At 42.4% G+C, this 20,754-nt stretch overlaps 1 protein-coding gene and 1 long non-coding RNA gene across 5 annotated transcripts in view; one reads left to right on the top strand and one right to left on the bottom strand.

Moving 5' to 3' along the window:
* The window catches only part of LOC124053895, a 73,406-nt gene extending 67,620 nt beyond the window's left edge, over window positions 1-5,786 (top strand). Inside the window, exons 5-10 of one of the 2 annotated variants that reach the window (XR_006842259.1) lie at window positions 467-742; window positions 1,969-2,112; window positions 2,286-2,416; window positions 3,848-3,965; window positions 4,725-4,768; window positions 4,878-5,786. This is a non-coding gene — a long non-coding RNA (uncharacterized LOC124053895). Of the gene's footprint in view, window positions 1-466; window positions 867-1,968; window positions 2,113-2,285; window positions 2,417-3,847; window positions 3,966-4,724; window positions 4,769-4,877 lie in introns of those variants that run through there. The other variant, XR_006842258.1, reaches the window with a different exon arrangement.
* plxna4 (plexin A4) overlaps window positions 1,354-20,754 on the bottom strand; it is a 219,770-nt gene continuing 200,369 nt past the window's right edge. For all 3 annotated transcript variants that reach the window (XM_046379466.1, XM_046379467.1, XM_046379465.1), the window contains exons 26-32: window positions 18,638-18,741; window positions 16,441-16,540; window positions 14,125-14,315; window positions 10,061-10,230; window positions 5,782-5,994; window positions 3,283-3,433; window positions 1,354-2,403 (exon numbers count right to left, since the gene is read on the bottom strand). In XM_046379466.1, coding sequence (XP_046235422.1) covers window positions 2,308-2,403; window positions 3,283-3,433; window positions 5,782-5,994; window positions 10,061-10,230; window positions 14,125-14,315; window positions 16,441-16,540; window positions 18,638-18,741 — 1,025 coding nt within the window. In that variant the 3' untranslated portion in view covers window positions 1,354-2,307. The remainder of the gene's footprint in view (window positions 2,404-3,282; window positions 3,434-5,781; window positions 5,995-10,060; window positions 10,231-14,124; window positions 14,316-16,440; window positions 16,541-18,637; window positions 18,742-20,754) is intronic.

Raw genomic sequence — 20,754 nt, 5'->3', positions numbered from 1 at the left:
AGTTATAGTTTTTATTACATGAACAATCCACTTTTTCCTTCTCGATTCTTCCAAGCAAAAGAAAGATAAAAGAACACATCCACATCATCATTGCAAGGCTTAATTTTCTTATTTTTCACTTTTTTTTTTTAAATAAGTTTCTTAAATTGTTTACGTTTTACATGCGCTTAAAAAGCCAATAAAGGACCCAAGGTGGACCTAGGGCGGTCTTCACACATTCACATCACCACATGGGGCACGTTGTCAAGGCAAAAGAAAGGGCAGAGGTCAAAAGGGACGGAGGGCGCCTCCATCATCTCTCTTTCAGTCGCTCTCTCCAACAAGTCTTATCTAATGTTAATGTCTATCATTTTCTCTTTATCCTGCCCTGATGCTCGTTTACTGTTCTGTTCCTGCTTGCTTTATCAGTTTTTTTCTTTTTTTTTTCTTCTTTTTCTCTTTTTTTTTTCTTTATTTTTTTTTTGAGGCTTGGAGAAGGCCGCCCCCTGCCGCCACTGAGGACAACTACACTAATACAGACAAGAGCGCCTCAACAGTTACACACTCAAGAGTTGGGGTTTTGCCGTATGCGACTAGCTACCATCTCCAACGCTTGTGCAAAACGGAAAAGAAAACTGGTTACGTCAGGAGCCAGACACAAGGGTGAACGATGTGCCGTGAGCTGGAGAGACCCGGGATGATGGAAAGAGAAAGGAGGATCAGATCACCTCGCCCGCAGAGCCTCTCACCCCGACACACTGAGGTCAGAAAAATCACACACGTTTCTTAAAGTTCCAGTCACAATATTTTGTTTTTTTTTCTCCCAGAAGTGGTTGTCTTTTACAGAGTCCCTTTTTTCAGTTCCTCAGTGGCACTTTACAAATACATTTTTGACCGTTTTGAAAATTTCAAGCTCCTTTGGTTTTTGGCTGACCGACTAAGTCCATCTTGTTTGATTTTCTCCACACAAAAGTCTTTAAATAAGAACATCCTGGGAAGGAAGTGCTACTCTCACAAACAGAGCCCCTGGAGGGAGCAGTCAGCCATCATCTGGCTACACTGTATTGAATCATTCTTCTTATTTTATTGATCAAGCAGTTTCTTACCCAGTACATTTCAGTCAGCTCTTCCCTTTAACCCTCTCCAGGGTTTGGTGTAGATATCTGGGCAGGCAGGATCTTGGGCAGCTGCTGATTGTGTGTGTATCTGTGCATGTGTGTGTGCTTTGATAGACCGTCGCAGTGGCGGCAAAAGATTGGGAGTGGCGAGAGCCAGAGAAAAGACTGCTCCTGGTGTTTGGATGAGCAGTCAAAACACTGTCTTTCAGAGTTGTTTGTGTGCTTTTTACAGAGGATCCAACTTGGGTCGGGGCCCCCAGGGTTTTGTCTAATAGGTTAATTTTGCAGTAGCCACATAAGCCAGATGGAAGCAGAAATTGTGAGCATTTTCTTTGAAGTAAATGTATGCTGGGGAGAGAAAAATGTGCGAACGTTGCAAAGGAGTATAGATTAGGGATGCTCTGGTTTGTAAAGTTTTAGTGTCAGTCACATTTCGATAAATGAAAAGTTCAGAGAAGCACTAATCCTTCCCTGCCCCCATCAGTCTTTTTTCTTAAATACAACTCCAGCTACATTGAAAGAACACAAGAACATTCTAGGTTTGCCTGGACTTGCCCCAAATTTCGCAGATATGTATGCTTCGTTTGTAGGTACAGTGTAAACTTGGCAAACCATCCTTGCATTAGTTTTCTTCAGAGGTGTTCATTTGGCTTGCAGTCATCATTTTTGATGTTTCCTCTTGATTCCATATATTGAATATAGAACTACAATAAACTGGACTCTATAGAGATGGTTTTATTTTAACTATTCTATTTCTGAAAAAAGTTCTCAACAAAATGGTCACCCAACATCGTGGTTTTTAAAGAATCACCTACCAGTGTAAATTCTTGAAGGCAACATAAAAATGTTTTTTTCCCCTATTTTCTTCCAGCAGGGGGACTGAAGTATGCCAATATGGCCAGCTTTCAAGCAATCACCCCTTGAAGCGCTCCCTGTGGTGAAGCCGAAGGATCCCCCACATTGCACTGCAGGAGAAGCCAACCTCAGCCTCGAACCACCCTTCAGGTATACTCAGGTAAACTAGTCTATGCAGCAGAGTGGATGAGCAAAACAAAATATTTCTCGGGGAAGAGGAAGCAGAAAAAAAGGTCATCTTTGAAAGGCGGAGGGAGGAAGTCACGTGATGTAAAAGATGGGGACAGGTCTTCACTCAGGCACGGCTCGGTTTCTGATGGGGTCTCTTCCCAGTGCGCCCTGGGAAGTGCGGTCCTCAGCTCTCCAGACTCATGAAGGCCACCACCTGCTCCAGCTTGAAGGCCAGCCTCTGTTTTCTTGCTGCATCATCCTGCTCCAGTGCACACACAATCTGCCACAGTGAGGTAAACACAGACACACAAAGACATTACTGAAAGTCCATCCATCCATCCATTTTCTATACCGCTTATCTGTCAAGGTACGTTACTGAAAGTACTCAACACAAAACTGCAATCAGTACTTTAAAATCTTGTGTTTTGTCATAATTAACTTAAGGCAATACCAAGATGCTCCAGTGCATTTTGTATTTTTGAATTTAAATACTTTTGGTAAAACTCTAAAAACAGTTAAAGGAATACTTTACTGAAGTGATTTCCTGTGAGCTCCTGCATCAAATAATCAACTATTATGACATGTCGTTGTGCTGTAAGCTTCAACGAAGGCTATGAGAAGTTTGGAGTTTTGTCCCAAGGTGTGGTTATTTTCATCAGGGATGAGAGTAACATGTCTGCATAGCTTATCCAAATTGTCTGGCCAACATGAACCACATAAGAAAGGTGATGACAGATGAAGTTGCAGATACAATCATCTAAATAACCTTGAGTAATTAACTTTGCTAACAGCAGCTAGTGCTTTATGGATTTTTGTCCCCTTGGCTTTGCCTCTCAGGCTAAACATCTGATTGGTGGAGCGGGCCTGTGAGAAGATGATTTGAGACACTGCTCACGGAAACAAAACAAGCTATTCATTTAAATTCTATCTGTCTATCTATGAAACTAAATGTGACTGTAAATGGAGTCAAAGCATTCATTTTGTTTTGTAGTAGTAGTAAGCAAAATAGCCATTTTCATTAGTATCTGTTGTTTGGTAGAATGATATAAGTGTAAATTATATAAAACCAATTTTCATTAGAGTATTTCTTTAACTATTCTTTTGTCTAAATTGTACTAAATCTTACATAACGATGAAACAGATGTGTTGTATTGCGTACCTCCTCAGTGTATTTAGCCACATAGGAGTAAATCTCGCTGAGAGAGCTCATGGTGTTGAACTCGTTCATGTGCATCCGTGACTGTTCTGCCAAGTAGGCGTTCATGTCCTGGTCGCTGATCGCTGGCATCTTACTAATGTCTGAGTAGTACCTAGTGAAAGAAATAAAACAAAGCATAAACACGTTAGGACTACAGTCACTGCTGAGAACACTGTTAGAAAACATGTTGAATGACTTTTCAAACAGAATACACCCAGTGTTGTGTGTTCGTGTTGATAGTGCAGCTGCTGTCCTTGATGCTTAGTACTCCTCGCAGTGGTTTCCAGCAGTTCTTTGTATGTAACTAATTCATGTAGCACAGAGGCAACAAGTGTGTTGCATAGTAACATGACAGAAATGGAGTCACGGCAGACACAGACAGGCCTTAGATTTCAACCTTGAACACCATATCAGAACACATCGACTGCATTGAGGTGAGGGTAATCAGTCACTGTCAGCAGCAGCTGTGTTGCCCCTATCAACTATGTTAATTAAAGCTGGATATTTACATATTAAATTTCTGTAGCTGCAGCCGCTCGAGGACAGGCCCGCTGTTTGGCTGCCTAATTCTGGGCATGTGTGAGCGAGCGATGCATTTGCCAGGAAGCAAATCTTCAGAGCAAACCGAGCAAAGGAAAATGCAGGTGGGTGTTGCTCATAGCCTTTGCACAGAGGTCACACACACACACACACACACACACACATCAACACCTGTTCAATGCTGGAGGGCAGTTGTAGGGAGCTCCTAGCAGGGGATTGTTAGTGCAGAGACCAGATGTACTTGTTTTAGGAAGAAAGTTTTTATCAGCCAAATTAAAATTCTTTGCTTTCAAAAACTGACTGGGAGGAAATAACTGATAATAATAATAATTTTGTTGAATTAGCCTCTATAGTGTATACAATAATGAGTATACACTATAGCACATCTGCAAAAGATTGTCTCCTGACGGGACCTATAGAACTATAGACTATAGAAACTAGAACTATAGAAAATCTTTGATCTTGACTGAATAGCTGCAATCAGAGCTGTCCTAAAAAAAAAAAAAAGAAAAGTTAGCTTTGCAAATGTACTGATCCATATGCAAACGCTCTTGTAAACAAATAATGATATGACAGCTGTGATGGATTTGTCATTGTCTGGAGACCATCAACTCCCACATCAAATTCGAGGCAAGTGTCAATATCTCACTAGTCTGCTTCACATCACAGCCCCAAATTAATAACATCAACATAGTGCAGCAAATAAAAAGCTCTGTGGGGATATCACGGCCCTGCTGCCTCTCAACTCTAAATATATATGTAAAAATAAACAACAAACTGCTGAAAACGCATACTTGTCCAGCTTGATTTATGCTATTTCAAGGGGATTCTGTAGATTACATGCATGTGTTTTGTCTCTACAGGGAGTCACTGAACAACCATAGGAGACCGTTAGCTTGCTCACCAGGTAACGACATCCCATCCTAAATATGATGTTGTAGCATAAAGAAGAGAGAAAAGATGGACGTCTCCTCTGTATCTCTAAAGGGCTCACTTTCTTTCCTCTCCCTCCACAGTCTCCTTTCATAGCTGCTGCTGCATTCTGCCTTTTAAATCCTCTCCCTGGCATGACCCTTACTTTGTCACGGTTGGACAGCAGACTGAAGCGGCACTCGATCCACTCCTACTCAGTCATCACTATATTACTGAATTATTACAGCTGAATAATGCAGTTCCACTGTGGGGTGATCACATGACAGTATAGCTCCACCAAAACTTGCAACTCAAGTATGCTTTATGCACACTACAGGACAGTGTATGGTTTCTGTTTACAGCTCTTTGACAACAGTGTGTACACGCAAAGTGCTTAAAACAGTAACTAAATACAGGCTAAAATTGCTGCCCCCTACAGTGGTGCTGTCTGTCCACATAAACTGTTATTCTCCCGACAGCATGTAAACATGTCCATGTATGGATCAACAGAGGACCCTCACACAGTTTCCTCACACTGCAGACACACACACACAGGACTAATGAGTATAGTCCTGAGCCTGAAGCTCCTCATTTGGTTCCACACATTCGAGCAGTGCACATATATTCTCGTCCTGAGGCTTTCCTTGTAAGGAAGCCAGCAACACCTAAATTCTGACCACTTCACACTACCCCATCTTTTATTCAGGACCTCTTTGCCTCCCCTGCTGATAAATAAATTTAACAAAACTTTTTTTTAAATTACCAGCTTCTACTCTCAGCTGCTCTCAAAAATCCCTTTCCCTCTCTTTTCCCCCTCAACACACTGACTTCTCTGTGCTGTAGATCTCAAGCCCTGGGTGTTCCCTTCCATTCCCACTGTGTTGTAATTTGGATTGTGTTTCATGGCCCATAGATCACAATGCTACCATCGTGTTGTGTGTGTTGGAATGAAATGAAAGCACATCCTCCCTTCATCCATGCAGTGTTTAGTGTGTATCGACAGCTCACCTCTCCACCCAGCTCTTGTAGCTGGGAATGTCCTTGGCATAAAGCAGCTTGTTGGAGGGTGAGTCCTTCCCAAGGCGGTGTTCTGAGGTGGAGCAAGAGTCCATGAAGGTCTGGGCCACCACAGACAGACAGGCATCTGTGATGCTGCTCTTATGTATGTCGAACACAAACTGGGGGTTCTTGATCACATTCACCCAGAAACGCAGAGGTAGGCTGCAGGGAGGAGGGAAAAGTGAACAAAGTAGTTTAAAGGCAGAATAGTTGAGATTATAATAAGTTAGTTTAGAACTTTCACTTTTTCATTACTGTCAAATAATAGCATGTTGGTATGCGGCCCCCAGTCTCATTTCAAATGTGTGTTCCCGACATTTTTAATGTTCACTAGTTCACATTCCTACAATAAAAAAGCTAACGTTGAGTGTTTTAACTTGTTTTACCATGACGGAAATTGTGCGGCAAACTGTAAACAAAATGTCATCTGTTGAAAAAAGAGAGAATGAAAAGATTATGTTTTTAACATCTTATGCATGTTAATGTGCTCTTCGGTGTACAAATTAGTTTTGCATCGATTGTTCAGCATCATCTCAGTGACAGAATGCTCAAACAGAGGAACAAAGACCATAAAGTAAAAACAACAGTCTGTGTCCGGGTGAACTGCTCTGAGATTAAGTCTCTAAATGCCATTTTTGTATTTGCAGCCAGTCGGGCAATAGACATGAGCACATTATGCGCCAGAAGGGGGACGAGGATTCATTCACTTTGCAAAGCTAGTACACAGGCCCTGCTGTTGCCGATGTGCTCTATTTGATGTGTGTGCTCAATTCAATAAAGCCTTTATCTTTAAAACCAGGTGGTGGCTGGCTCTCATTTTTTCCAGCAGTGTCCAGGGGTCCTCGCTGGGGGCCGCACACTGACACAGTTCATATTGCCTTGTTTGTGCAAGTGGGTCCTATTTTGTGCCTGTCCAGAATAATAAAAAAATACAAGTCTGTTTATTTGCTGGGCTTGTTTCTGCCAAAATGAATAGATATAGGGGCAGCTTTATCTGTGTGTTGCAGCGAAAGGGCTCAGGTGGTATTAAGAAAGAGCTGAGTGTTACTTGGATCTCTGTATCTTTACTATTCTCAGGGCTATGCGCTTTCAGCTGATGTGGCAAAAATCAAACAGGAAAGACACTGCAGTCTAGCTTGCATAGGAGTTTCTCTGAGGGGCACAATGGCAAAGGATGGGGGTGGGGGGCTGCAATTTAAATACCACCAGTGCTCCCCTACCATCCCACTAAGCATTTATCCTCACACAACCACCCACAAAGCCATTCAGACGTACAATCTAACAAAAGAGGATTTGGACTCAGAGGAGGAAAAAAGAAAAACTCCGCATTATGACTTCAAAATTAATCTAAGCAAAGAATCTAGTGGGATTATGTGCAGGGATCAAAGGGATATTAACACCACTGCTTTACCCCCCCTTGATTGACAATCTGCGCCACCTGCCCTTTGCTTTGAGGTATGTCCTGTTCCAATCAGCAGTGGACACTAAAATTATGATGATGATTTTGTGCATTAAAATGATCACCATTACATCTAGACATTATCTGTTGTGCTGAAAACAGGAGTGTCTTTAGCAGTGAAGTCACGCTGAGGAGTTTTAGGACTCCAAATCTGAAGGCTACAAACAGTCCTTTTGGTCAGGGATTAGGTTAAATATCAGCTGCCAAGATCAAGGGCATCTCTTATCCGAGAGGAATTACACTGGAGTAGTCAGAAAAAGCCCTTTTATTAAACGACCATTACTCTGTCCATCGATTCAGGGCTACAGAGTGTGTTATATAGTTTAAAAAAGAGCATGTTTATCCACTTCTCTGATGGGAAGTATTTGATAATATGAGCAGCACTTCATAAAGTAGTTTTATTTACTCAATAGTAAGTAAATAAAACTACTTTATGAAGTAGTTTTATTTACTTAATAGTAAGTATTAATGCAAAACTACAGACTGTTTGGTCATCAAAAAATCAACTCTGCTCATCATTACCAACTTGTGTCAACAAAACCTCCAAAGGTGGCAGATGAGGCGACATGCGCATGTGTGCCGTCCTTCAATGGCGTGCACTGGTTGACACTGTGGGCCATTCCTGCAGATGAGCCTAATGAAGATGCTTGCCATCGGCAGACAAAGGGTCACAGATTCTGTGATCCGGGGCATCCCATTTGAGACATTACAACACAGGCAGGGAACTGACCGAGTTGACTGACTTTTTCATGACATGACTTTTTCATGCAGCGACGCAAGGTTTGAATTAACGGCTTTATAAAGGTGACCTGGCCGGGCACTGTTCCAACCGGACCTCACAAAGCGAAAAGACATGACCTTTCATGTGAATGGAAAGTTGCATTCCACTACGGAACAAGCTGGACATTTTTTTTTTTAAATTTTGTGAATTACACACCGTGTAACTTAATAATATAATGACTTAGAAAATTAGCTCAACCCTAAAAGGCCTAGTGATTCCATTTACAATCTGAGTGGGCTGGGATTGCGGCATGACAGCAGATAGGTGGTTATCTGCATGCAGAAAAGGGGATGTGTGCCAGTTTTGCACAATAATTAAAATTCTGTCTGTTTCATCCTGACATGACAAACACACACACACACATAACAAATACAGAGGAGCGAGGATGAGAGGAGACGATGACACACTGCTGCTAATCCAAAAGATACCATCTGGAGATGCTCTAGGAGCCAATGACTCATGCATGCACACACTTACTGTACACGCATACAGATACACATTACAACTCTGTGACACAATACAGAAACATTTTAACTGAATTTCAACAACTATTGCTATTACACTGATCTGTAAGGGGTCACAGATAATTGACGTGACATTGGAATATGAAGCAAACTTGTGGCAATAAAGGTCCTGAAACACTACAGGCTGAAGGATAACCTAACATAAGGCCTACATCAGAGGATGTACAGTGATGGTGGGGAAACCCTGAAGGGGAGGCGGAGGTAGCAGTGGGGTGTAGCAGGTCTGGTGGAAGTTAATGGCATGTATGATGACGATGGGCCTGGCAGGTTTAATGGGGCAGGGGCCCAGCATGGGAGGGGCATTGGCATTATTATTCTCTACCATCAGACAAAATGAAGGCTTTTGCTGCAGCTGAGATTGCACTCTTTTGGGATGATTAAAGGTTACAGGTAAGCACACACAGCGAGAAGCAGAAAGACACAGGCATATGCACATCCCACACAGAGAAGATATCTACTGTGGCATCAGCTAAACTTGTTGTGTGCAATCTAAGTGGCTTTCTGTGATGGTGTGTTATGATAAATTGCTATTCATTCACAGCTCACTAGTGAGAGCCCATTCCATTAAAAGTCTAATGTAAGAGCGACCCAGTGCGCTTTCAGAAAACACTTACCGCACACTGCAAATGACCCAATAACGAACACGCAGGAAAGGACTAAAATTAGGGCTGCAGCATAAAGTAAATAATATTTCTTCCCCTTCTTTAGCTTCTCCTTTCCCATTCCTCCCTCTATCTCTCTATTTGTCCCTTGATGCACATCAATTTTATCCTCCCATCTCCATGGTTCCCCTGGGCTGAGTAGTGCATGCTGGGATCTTGGCAGAGGCCAGGAGGCTAATGAGATATTAGTGTGCGTTTAACTCCCACTGAGTTCACTTCCCTTTCTTCACCTTTTCATTTCTCCCCTCACTGCGTTCCAGTGCACTGTAGGTTATTTAACCCCTACCAACCTCTTAAGGTGCACTCACAGAGGTCAGTATGGTCTAAATTAATCGGTAGATGTTAATTTAGAGGTGCACTTCCTCCACCTGGGAGTGTACATTTGTCACCATGGAGATTTCCACAGTCACAGGCGTTTTTTGGCCCAGTTATCCATGATAATAGATGGAGAGCCTTGGCAGCCAATTGGATTAGCCCCTAGTGGTTGGTTTTAATGAAGATTACACGCCCCTGTGGTTAATGGATATTAGGAAGGGAGGAGGCGTGTGGTGAAGCTTGGCACTGACACAGGGCAATGCCAGAGCAATGCCACGTGAAATATGCCAAAATGTACCGATTATGATGGTTTAAACGACAGTGCAGAAAGAGAAGGCCCTGAATGGAGCACAAGGTGCCGCACTGGCGTGGAAATAGTAAAAGATTCAAGTAACTGCTTGACCGGTTTCTTTGGGGTTCATGACCAGAGCCCAGTGTCTTTGTGCACCTTTCTGTGTCTGCAGGCAGTTTCAACAGCTCAACTCACCAGTTGCTCTTCCATGTGTGTCGGACATGCGGGTCGTGGATGTTGTGTTTGTCAGCCTGCTCGTCCAGGAAGTCAAACATGTATTTGATGGCCAGTGGCAGGGCGCTTCCTCGATGGGCCGTGCTGAAGATCGTCTCAAACAGGTCATCCACAAACTTCTGTAACGTACCCTGCAGAGGAGGGAGAGCAGAGACGGGAAAGTCATTACATGATGTATGTTTATTCAGTATCCTTATTGACCAGGAACCCACAGAACCACTACATCAGATTGTCATTGTGAAATATATTTTGCTTCTCACCAAAACACGTTTGGCATAAACTTGTGTACGTTCTACCTGTGTGAGCTTATGAGATGTGCAGTGCATGCTGCCTTGCTCCCATGTTTATGTGTCTGACTCCTATCTCACAGACCCGACCCTTAAATCTGTTTGCAGCTTTGATGGGGGAAATTGTTATTTCACAGCTGACTTTTAATAATATCTGGGAACAGGAGGCGCATCTCCTAAGCCTCTTTGTGCTGCCGGATTAGCTCCCACACTGCACCATTGACCCTAATTTGATTTAATGTTGGCGACTTTAAGGAGGAGGAGGAGAAAAGAGAGGAAAGACAGAGAATGAGAGAATCTAATCCTCTTGTAAAGAATGAGCTGATGGGATGCACGGGAACAGGAGGGAGCGAGGGATGGAAATGAAACGACAGAAGTTTCCTATCAGGAGAAGAGGCCATTGAGTGTGGCAGATGAGGTGTGTACAGACACTGGCAAATAAAAATCCAATTTGGGTTGGAGCGGCTGACCGAATCACAGAGTCAAGAGAGGCAGAAGAGAGCGGGAGGAGAGAATCCCGTTAGCCCGACAATCACAGCTATAATTCTAATGTGGTCCACATTCCCGACAGCTTATCGTTTTTCTATGAAGATAGAATCTCATATCTCTTAATCAAGCTCACGTGCCTTCAGAGTGACAGTCTGCATTAGCTGGCAAGGGGAAACCTTTCGTGTGTGCATGCATATGCGTGTGTGTGTGTGTGCGTGTGTGTGTGCAGAAACCAAAACCTGTTTGTGTGTGCCTACAAGTGCTGACGCTGTGGCATTTCACGTCATCCTCTATCTCATGGGGGACTTGTGCATCAATACTGTCATCATCAGCACGGTTCTCTTGTTCCCTCTTGGAGCCAAAACTGCCAACAAACCCCCACCCCCTGACCATCTACCCCGTCATTAGACTGCACTCTAAACACAATGTGTCATCTGGATGTTTTGATGCCGTCTGCCTCCACATTGAAATGAGGAAAGCAAATAATCAGAGGGGATGGAGCCCAGCTGAAACAGAGAAGCCAAGACGACGACGCTGTGAGGTAGACGCGCAGTTGAGTGCACGAGAGAGGACAGGAAATGCACCGCTTTCCACACACGTGAACACACTTTGTACCCACACTCAGTCACAGCGACACTGATGGAGCTAATATGAGAAACGTCAGCAGCGTTGCCAGGGAGAGGTATTTATTGGCAAGGTGAAAGCCAAACGCAGTCAATTACACTTCCTGTCTGCCCAATCATTTCTCAACAAGAGAGATGGCCAGCCAAGATAAACTGGTTATTTGACAAAAAACAATCCATCTGGAAAGATGATGTGCTGTCTGCAGTCAGAAGCCACCGTTCTGCTCTCTGGACTGGGGATAATGGCAGGGAAATAAAGCAGCTCACAGAGGCCGAGAGGTGACGCGTGCTTGTGTTGGTGTGTGGGGGCTATATGGTATGTGTCATGGCTGCTCCATCCTCCTACCTCCTGTTCTGTAGACTCCAATATCTTTGTTTATTAGTTCCTTTCACATGTGGCTTATCTTTTCCTGTTTCGCAGACACCGGCATACTTCTTTTGCTCTGTTCCTGTCAATGTCTCAGTTATCTGCTTTAACTGATCACCTGGTTTTGCTCATCTGTGCGTTGCGAGCATGATAAAACAAAATCAAAATATTTCACATGCACAGATATTAACTTGCACAGTATGAGCCTTTGTGCACAAATTCAACAACAAAGAGTTGTACAGGTAGCTGAAAGCGAGAAACAATACAAAGATCCAAATGATGGCACATGCATGCACAGAATTAAAGCTGCAAGAGCACAGAGCAGTCAATACGTGCCAGAAAATTTGGCAATTTGGGGAAGAAAACCAAGGGAGGATGATCACAACCTCCTTGAATCTTGACTGACAGCTTCTGTAAACTCAGCACATCACCCACATTTGATGCAGAGCAGTTCGAGGATATCGGAGCAAAAGCCATTTTCTCTATAAAATATCACCCAGTTTCACCAAGATCAGTGAATAGTTAAAGTTATAAAGTTGAGTTATGCTCCAGTAATCAGCGAGGCCTGGTTCATCTCTCGTTTGTGGTATGATAAATGATAATTCAACAAATTCAGTGGCTCGTAGTTCTATTTTCCTTGTTTCATTTAAAATAGACTGGAAAACCATTGATGTAAGGACGTGTATTGTGCAGATGGCAGTTAATATATGCATGTGTGAGCTATTATACTTTGCTCGTGGGTACGATTTATCACGCTTGCAATTCATGATATAAATCTGACTTGATAGAAATGATCAGTTGTTAGCCTGTGCTTTCTCCATTAACGTTTAATTGCATCTGTATGTGGTCTGCTGATGCTGTGTTTTTGTAGGAGAAAAAAAAACATCTTCTTAGAAATGAGCTAGGAAATGAAATTCACTTTTTTTTTTTTTGTTCACTACATTCAGGTTGATTTTTGTTGCTGTTTTCCTATAGTTAAAGTAGAAACACTTCTACCACTTCAACTACCATGACCCGGATGACTGAGAACCTACATCGACATACTGTTTTCCCATACAAACTTGTATTTGTATGACCAGGAGCTTCTGGTGGCTAACGACAGCTTATGTTATAAGCTTTACAGATAGCTATTGCAACATAAACAACATTACCTTTCTTCTGCAAAATCTTGAAGTACTAATTGCAGATAACTTGAAATTACTCAACATATGATGTCGATTAATGTTGCCTATGAGTCTACAGTATATCACATAAAAGTTTCATGTGGTCTGCTAATCAGCGCAAGATATTTATTAATGGATGGATTTTATTCTGCTTCTTCTTTCTTCTTTTGACACCCTGCTCATTATGTGTTGAGTGCACGCCGCTTTACACTCCTGCAAATGTGTATTTACATTACATACACAGAACTGAGCCGATGTTCTCTATGTGTACTGCTCAACAAAGGCAGGCACTGGATCAAAAACAAAAAACAAACTAAAATGTTCAGGAATCCAAAAAATTACAGCCTGAACATCTTTTACATTTCTCAGATTGCAGCCCTTTCCCTTTACCTCCCCTGCATGGTTCTGTCTGCGTCTGATAGAGCGCATGTCTTGGGGAAAAAAAGGAGAAGGAAGGTGGTGCTTTCGCAGTGGTTTGCGAATTTGCATTCAGCTGTTGGATCAAAGTCACTTCTCCTCTTAAACCAAATTAACACTTCTTTTTTTTCTTTCTTTTTTCTTTTTTTACTGGACTCCATTGTCACAAGGCACATTCAAAGAAACTAATTTTATAGCCATTTCTATTTTTGACTGATCATTTTTTTCATTAGAGAAACACCTTCACTAGGCTCCATGGGTCTTTTCTTCTTTACCCTTTTTGATATGGTGCCACGTCAATGCAACAGCAATGAAAAGAGAAAACAAACAAAAATATCTATTTTCCCTTTCTCACCTGAGGGGATAGAGGAATAAATTTGAATAATCTTTTCCAGGGAGATGACTCATCCAAAGTAAACATGAATATTTAAATTAAGTGATGGTTGAGTCATGGGAACAGGGGGTGAAGGTTGTAGTGACTGTTTAACCTTTCACCTGCTGAACTGCTTCATGAAAAAGAAACACTTCCACGTATAGTAGTTAAAAAATCTCAGGGCACACAGTGTTAAAATCTCTTTCGCTGTGGAGTCATACATTTTGCAAAATGTTCCAGAGCACAGTAGTACTAATGAATAAACATACAGGAAATGTAGATTTTTCTAAAACACAGATTGCTCACCTTGGTAGCCAGAAGTCGTGTCAGGTAGATCTCCGAGACCATCTTGCTGCCGCGGTCGCCCTCCTTCTGGTCTCCGTGCTCATGGTTCTTCACCAGGTGCCAGACCTTGACCCCGCTCTCCAGGTCGGGAGTGATCATCGGAGTACGAGAACGCAGGCTGTCGGGGCTCCCAGTGTACTTGATCATGTTCTCTGTGAAGAGCAACATGCATTAGTTCATGTAGGAAAAAAAAAAATCTGAACCCAAAAGTCAGAAAACCACAATATCCAATCAGATTTTGTTTGCTAAAAGAAGACCCATGAAGCCCTAATCACAGGAGACTGTGGGGTAAACCAAAAAAAAAACAAAAAAACAAAAACAACAAAGCCATAACCTGCATGTCAGCTACAGAATACTTCTTGTGGCTGGTGGCTTCCAATTTACAGGTCTGTGAGATTGGATATGAAACTTTTAGAAAGTGTGCATGGTTAATTTTTCATGCCTTCTTCTCCTGGGGACAAGACATGGCATTGCCGGCTGACACAAAATCGAACAGGTGTCAGACGAGATGAAATATGTATGGCCCACCCAATGGCCGGAGTGGCGATGACATTTCCAAACACATGGCTCAATGAATGTTTACACAGTGTGAAAAAAATTGATCAGTGGGTGCGGTTTAGAGAGAGGAGTGGGGGGGAAAAAAAGTGCTTTTCACTGTGACAGAAATCAATCTGTCCAGAGAGAAAAGTGGGAGCAGAGAGTTCAGGGAAAAAGAAAACGCTGGAGATATCAGATATAAAGTGTGTGTGTGTGTGTGTGTGTGTGTGTGGACTGCTCAAATTTAATTACAGTATGATCAACTACAAATGTTTTTCCTTTCCTTTAGGGTACTTCGGTGAGCAATATTAAACTGTAGCTTTGTTATAAGACCTGGGTCATGTATTCTCCATAGAACTGGTTTTATTTGCATTTTATCAGGGACACTGGACAAGTGCGACACTGACTGTGCTGTTTTTGAGGTTGTGTGGGTGCAAGAAGATGTGAGCTAGGTCTCTGTAAAAAGAAAGTGGGCAGTACATTCATTGTTTTGTTAATTATTTCTTCAAGAAGTTAGAAAACTGAGGGCGATGCAGAGTCAGGGATACACAGGAGAGAGAGAGAGGGAGATTCTAGTTGGATTCTATTCTGATCCAGCCTCACACAAAGGAGGTGTTGTTTTTCTTCCTTGTGGTTTTTGATGGAAGAATTACATCAAAGGCCCAGAGGTTTCTCCTTTCATGGTCTGACTCAAGATGTTACACAGTGTTTGTCTTAATCTCTGTACTTTTTTGTTCACAACTTTCCAGCTCCACTCTAACTCTTCAGTAGCTATATTAAATTCAGCACTGTCTCTTTCTCCACTATTTGGCCATTGTGCTCAGAGTTCAAAGTCACCCTCAAGTACCATGCCAGTTGTGAAGTGGATCACGCTTGTGTTTGAAGTCAATCCCTTAAAAAAATGTTGAGGGAGATATTCCTGGCATCCTCCCTCCCTTTTCTGTTGCACCTTTTCCTATCTGGTCTAATTTGGAGCTAGAGAAGCGAGGTGAGAGCGTATGGAGATGAGGCGATGCTAATAATGTGGCACCACATTTGATGTGTCTGAAGTGTTTGTGGACGGCGACGCTGGCCCTTTGATCAGCAACTAACTTGATGGTTTCTCAGGTTCAAGGAGACGCGCAACAGACGGAGAGGCAGAAAAAAAACCCCAAAACACTGGCACATGGAAGTGCTTTCGTCTCAAGAGGACACAACAACAGAAGAAAAGGTCCATTTGGGCTCTTGTTACGTTTCATAAATCCTTTCAACTTCTCTAAATTGTGTCTTGTCCATCTAGGTCCGTCAGTGTTGCCATGAAGGGTTCTGTGGCTCATCACCAGATGTCCACTCTCATGTAGGAGCATCGGGAGCAATTATTCCATGCTCTCCTTTCTCTAATGATATTGTATTTTATAGGCACATATTTGTTATTTCTATTGTTATGCCTGTGACTGGACTGATTTTAACAATTCCTCAAATATTTTTAAGGGCATTTTTGCTTATAATCATTGCATGTTTGGATGAGCTGGCATCTGCTAGACAGACGCCACACCAGAGGTGACACAAATGCAACTCCCATAAATGAAGTACGACCCAAAGAATGGTCCAGTTTATTGTTGAAAGGCTGCACTTCTTTTTAACGTTTAATATTAACATGAAATAAGTTGTGAGTATTGTGAAAGATAAGTGTGTGAGAAAATGGCTCTCTGACACAGGCACCACTGAAAGCAGAGGATGTATGGGAACAGGTCAGCTTACCGTATTTACTTGCAGAAGTTCGAGACACGGTCGAGTTGTTTACTGAATTGTAGGCTGTAACTTGCTTCGGAACCAAGGCCATTACTGCATTATCAGGTACCTGAACAAACAGACATACAATTTTCATGCAAATGACCACTGAAGACAAAAGCCATTTGCAGAGATTGTTTTTTTGCATGTGCAGATTTCTAACACAACCAATCAGAAAACCCATAAATCATTGTGTTGGTGTCATTTTCTATATTTCTGTTCTTATTTGATGTAGATAAACAGAATGTCTTATTACCCTTATTTGCCCTATTCAGCTCACACACACATATGATGACTGACAGGGGGAGGGGGAGTTTAGCAGAGCATCACACAGGCCTGTGTGAGAGGGGACGTCCCAGAGTCTCCATTCAATAATACCTTTTCTCCAGGGTTGGGTAGTGTGTGTGTGTGTGTGTTTGGAAGGTGTGAAAAATCAAGCGCTGTGTGTGTCTGTGTTGGTCTACGTGTAAATAAATGTGTGTGAATGAATGAACGAACGAACGAGTCAGTCAATCGTGCGCTCTTCCTTTCCCAGTCAGCATAACAGGATTCAATTAACACAACTGGGATGTGCTCTGTCCCAGTCGTGCCTGCCCACACACACACACACACGAACACGAACACATACACACACACACACACACACACACAGACAAAATACACCCCTATTCTGCATAATCTGGCTACCCGTGCTGGATAAGGTTGGGTTAATTGAAGTGATTTCTATCATAGTGTGGGTGTATGGACAGGGAATAAAGACCCAGGGCCTTTTATGCATATATTTGTGTGTGTGTGTGTGTGTGTGTGTGTGTGTGTGCGTGAGAGAGAGTGTGAGTGAGTCAGGGTCTTATTAAGATTGTATCATTATTTCACCCAGGCACTCAATCTGCTCCTTACACATAATATGTTTATATTAATGTAAGCAGGAGGCCCACAGGGCAGATCTTGTTATTCCTTTGTGCAGAGCCCCAACTCTCCGACAGCCTTAAGCATGCTCCCTGATCACTGCTCTTACACGTTGAATGGATATAAAACGAGCAAAGCACGACAGAACATAATGAAAAGGAGGAGTGGCATTGGGGGAAATAACATTCGTAGGAGAGGATAAAGGCAGAAAGCAGAGCACAGTTTCCTGCAAGAGAGGAGGAGGAGGAGGAGATATGTCTCTCATCATGGGGACAGAAAGATCCCATATTGCAAATGCCAAATTGATGTCAAATCAAATCAAACTTTTCACTGAGTTTGTGATGCAAACTGTTACATTTTAACTGAAGGCAGAGTGAGTGGGTGAGTTTGACTAGTGGCAGATCAAAACAGATTAGTTTAATATAACAGAGCAGATGATGCTGCTGAGTGTGTCTGGTCCGTCATATTAGCTTCTAATAAAAGAAACAATATTAAAGTAACATGTCTGGAGGACATCCCGAGACCAAGTACAGCAGCACATCTGGGTTGGCATCAATCAATAGAGGGCATCAGCGGATCTGATTAGTGAAGCGACAAGATCTTCAACAAAATGACTTATACATTTAACCTTTTTAAACTCAAGCCGAGTGAAATTAAGTTTCAAAAACATGAGTGGAAATGCTAAATATGGAATTACAGCTGCCCTTGACTGAAGTCTGAATGCATTTGTGGTGTCTTCTCCCTTCCTCACCCTTTTCTTAGCCTGCTGACAAATTCTGAGTGGATGGGAGTGTTTTTTTTTGGCGCGGTCTGTCAAGGACAAGGCACACTTACTCCCAGGTCTACAAAAATGAATTAACTTCTGTCTTCATTATCTTATCTCCGATTTGAATCATCTCCCAAATCCATTCCATCTCAGCCCTGCCTCCTACTCCGAGCCCGTTGACACATGCTGATGACATTTAATTTAGGCACCTTGTAAACCGCACTTAGAGGGGACAGTGGCTGCTTGAGTTGACAAAGCATGCCAGTGTTTCCATCCACTCTCATTCTGATTGGCTGGATGGATAGTCACTTCTCATGAGGTAAAAAACACCTGCCGATATGTATTTGTCTGACACTCAGCATATAAGCACTGGTGTGGTCTTATGGTGTCTCACACCAAATGCAAACACAAGGAAACATACTTTGACTGAGGTACTTAATTTTGGGAATTATAATGAGTTTGTCTACATTTTACAATATACAGTCTTAGCTGTACCTGATAATGTGCCAGCATGTTCAGCCTCTTCCAGTCTCCTTCGATCTTGGTGGTGACGTCCTCATCCTGCAGGATCATACGCTGTCCCCGACCCTGACGCCATTCTGCAACGACAGAGAAAATAAACTATATTCACGCAACATTACTCCTTCAACAATATTCACTTTTTACTCATGTTTGTCTGTACATCAGTCACAATATCTTAAAATCTTGCAGTGATATTTGGTGTGCTGATATGGATTTGGTACAGGAATCAATGGATGTTTGTAGTCGTCCTAAAGTTCCATTCCTTGGGGGACTTCTGTGTTTTTTTTTCAATGAGTCATACAAACAGTCAATTTTGAATCCTAAAGGACTGTTTATAGTCCCAATCAATATGTTAAAGTTGAGAAACGATACCACGTAACTGGCAGTTAAAACAAGCTACTTCTCTGCCAGAAAACTAACTGTCACCATCTCCATCTTCATCTGCTGAGGTTTGTATTTGGTTTCTTCAGAACAGTCATTTTACAATGTCATGAAAAGCCTGAAGAGAATCAAAAAGAGGAGAAAAACACAAAATCTTAAGGGTGGAGGTGTACTCCACTCTTTTTTTTTTTTTTTTTTTGAGAATGAAACTCTCCCTCCTGGTTTTCAATCTCTTTCGCTGGTGCGATCGATGGGTGTGATTACAGCTGCATGCCCAGGGCTTGTGCACTTCCCTTTCCATCTGCAGCACTGGCCCTTATGCTCTGCTCTCTAAGGGCACCACTGGCGCCTTCTCTCCCCTTGTCAAACCCCCATCCACTGCTCTAAGCCCCCCTGCCTAGCTGCTCTTATGTTGCTCGGAGCATTGATAACAGCAGACCAGACTCGGAATCCAGGCCAACAGGATATGGCAAAACTAGGAAGCTGCAAACATAAAACAGCAGTTTTAAAGACTGCAGATCACCTCATTTCCATACTTTTCAACAAGTAACTTCCACTGCTCATGACAGTGCCTTTCATTTACACGACACGACAGCATTTGTGTGACCTTACAACCAAATTACATCTACACTACATACGGCGGCTTCCCACATCTGTGCAACTTCAGCACCAAACAAAACAAAAGCTTTGATAGAAACATCTCACAATGCCTCAGCAACATTATCATAAGTGAAAAAGGAAAGCCATCTCGAAAGCAAACAAGCAGATGATTCCTCTATTCTTTCTGCAGACATCATGGGCTTTATGAATATGTTATTGTGTCTGTGCCTCCTTGCTGCGCTTCCCACTTGCATCGACCACTGTCATCTGCTATTCTGATCACAAACAGGAAAACAAAGCGGCAATCACTGTGGCGCATGACGAGGCCTGTCTTTGGAGGATCGACCTGAATTGTGTTAGCATCTGAAAAATCTGCTGGAAATAAAGATTCTCCTGTTGTTTTTGTCTATACAGTATATATTCCCATAAAGATGCAAATGAGCGCCCGTCTCCAGTCGAGGCTCAGTAAACAAATGAAAGAATGAGGGAAAAAAAGAACAGCAGAAAGGAATAAATAAAAGAATAAACTTGGTGTGAAACCAGAGCAAACTGAGATTACTCTGATTCCCCAATCCAGTGGTTGCTACTCAGCAGGAACAGAATAGTGTACATAGACTTGCATTTTTGACTCGCAAACAGAGAAAGAGATAAGGACTTTGGGGAGTGTTTGGAAACTGATGGTGAAGAAAAAGTGTGAAGGTGACTCTTGCTCTCCACAGAGATGCATGACACACAGCTGACATCACTGGACAGACACACACACACACAGGGCACAGCTTCTTTGTTCTTAAGCTCTATCACCTCTGAAACCCTGCGGGGGACGGTGGATTGCAACAGTGGGGAATTAAAAACAATATCTGGAATAACAACACTCCTGGCCAATCTTTCTCAGGACAGGCCTGACACAATCCCATTATCCTTATCATCCAGTGCAATCACTCTGTGTATATGTGTGTGTTTGTCAGAGATCATGAGAACCACTGATAATACCTGCTTACTGTACATAGAGCAAGGTAGTGTGCCAAAATAACAAAAAACATTGAATGGAAGACCTGTTTTGACTCAAGCATTATCATCAACACAGATATGCTAACTACAAAGGCATGACT

The sequence above is a fragment of the Scatophagus argus genome, chromosome 22 (genome assembly GCF_020382885.2).
Source record: "Scatophagus argus isolate fScaArg1 chromosome 22, fScaArg1.pri, whole genome shotgun sequence".
Lineage (NCBI taxonomy): Eukaryota > Metazoa > Chordata > Actinopteri > Scatophagidae > Scatophagus > Scatophagus argus.
This window is presented reverse-complemented; position numbering and strand designations above follow the sequence as displayed.